The sequence below is a fragment of the Tupaia chinensis genome, unplaced genomic scaffold (assembly GCF_000334495.1).
Source record: "Tupaia chinensis unplaced genomic scaffold, TupChi_1.0 Scaffold000009_1, whole genome shotgun sequence".
Lineage (NCBI taxonomy): Eukaryota > Metazoa > Chordata > Mammalia > Scandentia > Tupaiidae > Tupaia > Tupaia belangeri.
This window is the reverse complement of record NW_006159439.1, coordinates 1331270-1340384: the sequence shown is the minus strand read 5'-3', so window position 1 is coordinate 1340384 and position 9115 is coordinate 1331270. Positions and strand designations below refer to the sequence as shown.

The window sequence follows — 9115 nt, the reverse complement described above, 5'->3', positions numbered from 1 at the left end:
AGGAAAAGAAAGAGAGAGAAAGAAAGAAAGAGAGAGAGAGAAAGAGAAAGAAAAAGGAAGAATGAAAGGAAAGAAAGAAAAGAATGGTAAATAAAATAATTATTTAAAAAAAATGCATCATGACTTTTCTGACAACCCAATATATAATTTTTTTCTCCCAACTTAATTTACTGTGAACGTGACTAAAAAGGTTAAGTTTTATAATAATGAAATATAGTTTTTAATCAATATAATCAAATGTCAAAAATTCTTAACTATAAAAACCTCAGTTTCATGTTGTTTCTGTTTTTTTTTTTAAAAGACATTTTTGTTTAGGCACCTGTGCTTACTGGAGAGACAGAGAGATGGAAAGTGAGAAATCACCTCCTGGGGGGATGGCCATGCCACAATCTGTTCGCCTCCATTCTGCTCTCAGGATTTCGGGCACACATGTGCACATGCCCAGTGCACCAGCTGAAGGTACCGGGGTAAGCCACCAGGTCAAGGATTTGAACCCCAGTCAACAATGACATGAGAGTCCAGCACTTTAACCAGTATACCACCTGCTAGCCCCTGCATATTCTTTCTAACATTTGTTTGTTTTAATTTTTTTATAGCATATGTCTATGTTTCTTTGTATGTATGGTTTTAGATGGGGTCTTGCTATATGGTAACTCTCCAGCCTTAGCCTCTAAAGTAGTTGGGACCATTGGTGCATGCCAAGGTAACTGGTTTTCTAACCAGGTTCAATTCCTGGCTGCCTTAAAAATGGGGTCTCAGAGCAGCAGTGACCAACATGTGCTATCATGGATGGGCCTTGATTTCATATTCTGTCTTGGTAACAACAAACAAATAACAACAAACTCTCTGAAGACTATTCATGGCAACCTTGTTGGCATGCATGTTATACTGAATCCTCTCAGAAGTATAACTGACCCTTAATACCTACCTACTTGCAGATAAAATAGGCACAGTTTTAATGTTCTGAATGTGTCAAATTACAATATTGGATGGAAAACCCTAAATATGGGGCATATGTCTAATTACTTACTAATATGTTTGAAAAAAGAAAGGAAACAGAGGTTGTGTTCTAATCTTTAGTGATTATCAGAGATGAACAGATTCAGTATGAGTAGACATCCCCTTATCCTGTTTATCAGATACCATGTGTTTATTTTACTCCATGGTGTTCTGAAGATCTGGCTCTATCCATAACATCTCTACATAAAATCTTTCACCAAGGCAGACAGTCCCAGACTTCAAGGTCACTCTAATGACTGACTTTATAGACATGGGCAGAACAAAGGATTTCCTCTCTCATCAGATTCGCCAGGGAAGGGTGTAAAGTCCTCAGGCTGCTTTTGCTAGCATAGTTTCCATGCTGAAGAAAGGTGCATTCTTGTGGGGCCACAGTCAAACGAAGGCCTGCCGCATCATGGAACTGTTCACAGAGCAGCACTGGACGAATGAAACAGAGCAGTCCCTATGTCCCTGTTTCGGTCCTCAATTATCAATGACGGACAGTGAATACATATATTCTCCAAGTAGTACCTACTCTAGTGTTCCTTGTAAATATCAGTTTCGTATTTTAATATTATCTGCACTTGTTAATTTTAGGAGGATAAGACACTAGGAAAATCACAGGAGAAAATTTAGTCAATTATTATTTTATTTGATAATAGGAATTACTCACTGTGCCTTGTTTGCCTACTAACTACCAGCTTGAATTTTAAATACTGCTGCAGTGTGTAGAAAAAGAACACATTTCTACAAAGAGGGATCAATTATAAATATATAAATATAGAACTTGCAGAACATGTGGTCTGATGTGTCATGCATAATTCAGTGAGTTAATATCTCAATCTTTCACTCTCATTCTTGCATCAGCATTACTAGTTCGAATTTGCTTTGAGAGTAATATCTATGGGAGATGGTGCAAGGCTCTTTATTGTTGAACCATAGTTCATTCTTACTTCTGAATAAATTTTGTTTCCACATATGTTATGGATAGCCACGTGTTTATGTGTAAGTGTATATAATACTATTATTTTTACAAATATCTGAAGTTTTATTGGTAACATGCAATTGCTATTTAAAGTCATATCATAGCTGTCAATAAATGTGTGATTAAGTCAATGATTATGTTACAGAGCTACTTATATAAAGATAGCTTTGGCAAGAATAAGTTAATACCATATAAATCCAGCAAGCATCAAAGTGAACCACTTCATGCTATTTAAATGATCTTTTCATAATAATTGTGATGAAATTTATGTAACACATGTCATAATTTTATTTAGTATTGACCATTCCTTAATGCCAAAGAGGATTTTTAAATTGAAAATCAACATTTCCCATTACTGGGCTTGTTTTACATTGTTATCCATATTTGACCAAACAGGCTTTGTGACACGTGATCAGCGTAGCCACAGGAAGATTGAGCTGTTGCTGCTGTTGCTGCTGCCACCTCTGAAATTCAATAAATATAAGGGAGCCATGGTCTGTGAGTCTGTAAGTCTGGCACCTTTGAAATCATTACATTCCATTAAGCACTCCATGTATTTACTGCCTGCCTTTGATCACGAAATTAGAAAATGCCCCTTTCCAAAGCAGTATTAGACCTCAGAGCAATCTCAGGTAGCACTCCTTACATAGCTGTAAACTTCTGAGTAATGCTGGGGTTCTCATAATGGTTACCTGCTCCAACGACCTTGTCAATGGATATGTTGGTGGCATCCAATTCCTTGGCAAATTCATGAACTGCCTGGGTAGGGTCTTCATATGTGTGTGGGTCCACGTAAGTCCTGAGGCCTGGAAGTTTCACTATTGAAGAGAATGAAGAAAGACAGTATTTTAACTAGATTCATAAAACCTTTACTGAGCAAATATTATTGGTTTAAAAAATATCCATCCCAACAGGTGTATCAACGTTTAGTTTATTCTCTGGAATCACAGAAATTGGCAGTGATGTTGACCTATGTGTTGAAAATTTAAGAAAATTTCCCATGATAAAAAATAAAGAGAAACCACAACGAGGAATTGATAACGAGTTAGAAACAAATGGACATTCATGAAAGGGGTTCTTTAGGTGGAAGGTAGTTCAGAATTAAGTGAGTTTAGTAATTGCCAGACGTAGCACTAATAACGAATGTACTAACGCTATTGCACATTTATGATTCTCCAAGCACTGTAGTAACAAAATATCCAGTATAAAGCAGCATCTGGCAGTAAATTAAAGTACATAAAGTACTTAAGATGATATGGTTGTTCTGATTAAAGATAAATGAATTAAAGGATATAAAATGAGATGGTTTTTCTCTGACACTGATTATTTTTATTAGCATTCACAACTAAAATCATCCATTTCAAGTACAGATTTACTTTAAGTTATGAGTATGTGTAAATGTGTGTTTGTATTAGATGCACACCGTAGTATAATATTGACTAATTGAAATATTATTATGTATCTTTTCCACATAATTAAAATCAAGGTAAATGTTGCTTATGAGTTCAAAAATGATGCTAAGGTGCTGAATTCCAAATAAATCATATATATAATTTACTAAATATGAATCTCTTTCATAATATATTTATATATTAACTTATTCTAAAGTTAAAAATTCTTTTTTTTGGAGAGGTTTTTGTTATAGGGTGTGTGCACTCGCCAGAAAGACAGAGAGAGGCAGAGAGACAGAAAGCAAGAAATCACCCCCTAGGGGGGATAGCAACACCACAATCTCTTCTCCCCCATTCTCTTCTTGGGATCTTGGGCATGCACGCACATGTGCCCAGTGTGAGTTTAAGCCAGTGGGTCCGGGATTCGAACCATTGTCGGCTACATGGGAGTCTAGCAACATAGTCATTACGCCAACTGCTGGTCCCTAAAGTAAAAAATTCTTATGTTTTGTCATGAAAATATTAATATATTAATGACACAGAAAAGTCACCTTTGATTTGATTTAATACTAGTGAGATTCCTATCATTTGGAAAAAAAATACTCACATTAGAGATTATTTGGAATATTCCGTAAAATAACATTCTCTGAAAGAGAATTAAAATTTTAAAAGATAGCATAAAATCTATTAAGTACATTAACATGCTCTAACATTAAGTGAAATTGGAATTGAGCTCCCATAGTATATCTACTTTGCTATACAATTTTGCTATTAATTTTGATAAAATTGCTTTAGCATGGTACATGGATGGTTAATAGTTATTTTTTTACAGTCTTTACACTAAATTATTGAAGGTTTTTTTGTTCTAATATAACAAATAAAAGCCAACATTATCTGTTATCCATTACTTTGTAGTAGAAGAATATCACTGTGAAAATGACACTGAAGGGACGAGCAGGTGAAGTAGTGGATTAGATGCTAGACTCCCACATTGCCGACTGCTGTTCAAGTCTTAGACCTGGCTGCTTGAAAATCAACCAGGGCATGTGTGTGTATGTGCCCCAAATCTCAAGAGAACAGAGGAGAAGAGACTGTGGCATGGTCATTTCCCCCAGACGGTAATTGGACAATTTCTCAGTTTCCTTTTCACAGTCTCTCTCTATGTCTCTCTCCTCTCCAGTGAGTACATGTGTCCTAAGATAAAAATGTAAAAAAAAAAAAAAAAAAAAAGACAATGATAGATTGAGCAAAGATTTCTTTGATTCAGTTTTGGTAGATGCCAGTAGTTCCAGAAAGCTTTCAGCACAGTGAACAATAGGCCAATAACTCCAAGATTTCAGAGTTTGTTTTAAGAAATTAGCCCTTGAACTATAAGGTAACTTCATGAATGCTATACTACAGTATAATCTGTTTATACTACATACTACAGTATAATTTATGTTTCTGTGAAGCTTCCATTGAAGTGTTGAGTAAATAAACAGAGGCGTAAGAAAGAAATAGGTTAGAAAACCAGTTGTGGCCTGGGGATGGGAGGTACACTGTTTTCCTCAACTACTTCTTCAGGTGACTTTGATACAACATAATAAGTTGAGAGAGTGAGAGTAGAATCTTAGGAGAAAGGCCTACACCCTCCTTCTCACTGGTGTTGACATCCCTAGTACAAAAAGGCAACAGCTCTCCAGCCTGAGGCAGGATGTGGGCAATCGAAAAGGACAACTATCCAGGAAGTCAAGGCTCAGAGAAATAAGGAAATTCAAATTTTGGCTCTTGCTTTGAGTGAACTGTGAGTGGAATAGCTTTTGAAGTAAAAACTTCACTTCTGGAGTTTTTCTGTCTTTGCAAAATGGAAAACCTAGGTCTGAGAAAGAGAAAATTCTTTAAAACTTACAATTCAAATATGCCTATCACAAGTACCTAATAAGTAGTAAGAGCTTTGTGAATGATAGAGATTATTGCCCTAATTAGTATTTTCGGTACGGATATTTATTTACAACTATTAGCATTGAGGTTTCCTGTCAGTAAAATCTGGGCTCAGAAATGCCTCTTTCTTTTGCACTTATTCATCAGTTTACACTTCTTTCATTATAGACAAGATTCCTCCCTAGGAAAGCAGACGGGAGAATCATTCTTGAATACAGGCGGTCTACTGTACGTCCTTATTACACTGATATGGTTTAACATTTTACCCTCAAAAAGAGAATCAGATCAAGGAAAGCTATCACACTGTTCTTGCTGCTGGAGTAAGGAAAAGTATAAAAGTAATTAAAGAGTTACTAAAATATGTAGGAAATAAAGATTTGTTAGAACCTTTTGCTTAATCAATTTGGTTACATTTTAATGAACCTCAGATTGAGACTCTGCTATCTGATCTTCCCGTTTTGAATTTTCACTTCATAAAATAAATCTAGCATTCCTTTTCAAGGAAGAGGAGTGACACCTTTTACAGTAACAGTGAATATTTTTTGGTAAACAACTACAAATATTTTACCTTGCTGAACTTAAAAAAATCAATTTGGAGGAGAAATGCTGGCACCAAAATTTACAAAGATTATAGAATGAGTTGTCAGGAATGATGTTTCAAATATCTCAATAAGCACTGGCTTTAAAAAGCCTTGAAAGTGTGGTTTAAGAGTTATCCTTAGTACCAGACAGTCCTAGTATTACTAAGTAGTCTGAAAATAAAATAATGAAATAATTATTCCCAAATAAAATCAATCTTACTCATTGCTCTTCTCAACTAAGATAAGGTAAAATGCTTCTATATCCACATGCATTTGGAGAAAAAAATTACAAATATAAACAGCCCCCCTCTCCCCAAGTAAAATGGTCTGTTTACTGTGGGAGCTTTGACTGCTAATTTTTAACTGCTGACCCCAGAGGTTCCAGGAATCAGGTGATTCAAGCTGCAAGGCACATAATCCCTTCACACCAATAATTAAGGGCAACATACAGAGTAACTGGGCTCTGTCGTGAAAACCAGATAATAAACACATGCACACGTGTTAAGCTGCACTACTTTACAGCTCGTTCTGTGCAAACACAATAATTTACATTTCCATTTTACCAGCATGAGTTGCCCTAAGGATAGCAAAAGAGTAAAAAGGCCCAGCCAGAGAGGGCAAGAGGACAGGATCTGAGGAGGTGAAACACATTTCTTTCCTTTTGAAGCGATATTATAGGATTTGTAACAAGGCTGGAGGGAATAGTTCATAGCTAGAGCTTTTTAAAGTAATACCAAATAAATGGTCTGAAATAAACCAGCTGCAGTATTAAGAGGCAGAAAGTTTATGACATGCATGTAAGTGACTTCATACCCTTGCAGCTAGAATAAAATGCATTTCTTTTTTATCATAAGGATATTTTGCATTGGGAAAAAAATTGGTTTCAACACATCTCATCAAAATAAAACAAAACAAAAAGCAAACAGCAAAAAAGACGGGGGCAATACATGAACCTGCTTACAATCGGCCCATGGAAATTTATCAAAGCTTCAAATTCCTAAGACTTAAAATTTCTATAGAAAGAATCAAACCAACATGGACTTCTCTGAGGACAATATTTAAATCAATTGTTCAATTCAAACCAAGAGCGACTTAATCTATAAGAAATTAATTTGTTCTATGCATAGAAAATGTAACACAGTGTTTTGTAGGACCTTAAGAGGAAGACAAGTATTCTATAATCTGTTCGCGTACATTTGTAAGATTTTTGAATCGGTCACTTAATTAATCTGAATTGATGTAATATTGGTATTAGGAAAATTGAATTTTGGGGTTTTTGTGGATTATTCTACAGTGACTCTATGATGAGATGAACAAATCAAATACTTTTTCTGAAAACTGTTTTCATCTCTCATCAATTTTACATTTTGAAAGATATGTTTTTGAGCTATTATATGCTTCCTACAAGTTAGCAACAAGTAATCAGAATTTTTCTTTTTTTTCCTTTCTTTTTTTTTTCTTTGATTTGAGTCATAACTATGGTTATCATTTTTAGATACAAATCCAACAGCGGATAAGAAATAGCAGGCACTATACTGAGTGGTCTAGCTCTATGGCAGAAGCTGAAGGAATCTATGCAATAGAAAGAGGGAGAATAATGGTAGATTCGAAAGCTTCGTGAGGGGATTTATAGGGGGCACTGGGAGGAAATGATTGGCAGACACAGAATGCATGTAAAGACATGAAATGGGTTACGAACAGCATACCACAGAGGAGTAAAAATTATCATTGACAATTCAATATATACTTAAAAAACACTAGTAGAATGAATATCAACTAGTACAACGTGTACAACTATGTACAACATAATGTACAGTTCAATGTATGAGCATATTCTTGACTTGATTGTTATGTTTTAAGAAACCATACGGTACTCCACAAGAATGTACAGAGAGTATATGTAATCCATAAATTACAGTCAAAAAAGAAAGAAATGGCATGTTGATTTGAAAAAAAGTTTAGTAGGTACTGGTGAATGCCAAAGAAAATCATGCCTACGAGACTATAAATTGTATTAAGACTATTTTAGAAAACATGAGCATAAGTATACTCCTTGCACTTATGTCCAGGAGAACACCCTATGCCTTTTAAGCCCACTGATTAGCCATTGCCATGTTAAGTTGAACTATAGTCTGTGAAAGCAAAACACCTGGTATGAGTTGTTACATCAGAAGAAAGAAAATGAGCCTGTTTGTTAGATGTAAGCCCTTTGTTTTCTAAATGAGCATTTCTTTTAGAAAATATTAAAAATCTAAATTGCTTGGGTTGGTATTAAAATGTGGGGAGAAAATGCTGGCTCTCCTACTAACTGGATATCATGTAACTCCAAAGTAAACAGTTTATTGTAGAGACTCCTTCCTGGTTGGTTGACAAAATGGAATAAGGCATTTCGCATAAACAGAGATTGTTTATATTTACTTGGCAGTTAGAATAAAGAAAAGTCTCCTATTTAGATTTCAGCAAAAGACTGGTAAGAAGGAAATTGAAGATACGCTTTGCATTTCAGACCCACAGAGCTGACTACAGTGCTTACTACCCATCGTGTTCATTATTTGAGTCTAAACCGCAGATTATCCTTTGTTTTAGCTTAAGTATACTGAAATGTAGCCATGTAAAAATTATTTAATGCAGAGCTATGAATTTCCTTCTCTTAAAATAAATTTAATTTACTCAACTTTTTCCATAAAACTTCTTTTAAATTCTCTCTGATTCTCTCTGTTGGAGGGAAGTTACCCAATTATAAGCCAACTGCTGAAACTAAAATGGTAAAACAAAACAAAAGTTGAGAAACTTACAGTGCCCATTCCCAAAGTGAAGTCTTTTTTCATCTGTACTGTGTTTTGACTTATTATAGCCACAGAACCTAGAGGTAAATCAAGGAAAGAGCACACATAAGAGGAAAATACTTAAACAAATGATCCATGTTCAGAATGTCAAAAGCACAAAAACTAAAGTGTTTTCCTCGAACAATTAAATGCTTTAGTGAAAGTTTAATGACTTCATATTTCCTAAACCCTCTATAGAAAGTCACTCTCTCTGGGGACCCTGGAAAGCTGCCTAATGAGAAGACATGTAGAGTTGCTTCCCCACTGTGAAGACCCCTCCAGTTCAGTTTTTATAGTGGCCCTAGAATGTGTTTATAGCATTTTTTAACAACTACTGTTAGAATGAATGAAGGGTAAAGTCTCCATCAGTAATGATTAGTTCCATGCAGTATTACCAGTGTTCTGAGTGAAAGA

General features: G+C 35.2%; 1 protein-coding gene across 2 annotated transcripts in view; it reads right to left on the bottom strand.

Moving 5' to 3' along the window:
• Positions 1–9115, bottom strand: part of EPHA3 (EPH receptor A3) — a 404175-nt gene that overhangs the window by 72210 nt on the left and 322850 nt on the right. For both annotated transcript variants that reach the window (XM_006139867.2, XM_006139868.2), the window contains exons 9-10: positions 8672–8739; positions 2677–2802 (exon numbers count right to left, since the gene is read on the bottom strand). In XM_006139867.2, coding sequence (XP_006139929.1) covers positions 2677–2802; positions 8672–8739 — 194 coding nt within the window. The remainder of the gene's footprint in view (positions 1–2676; positions 2803–8671; positions 8740–9115) is intronic.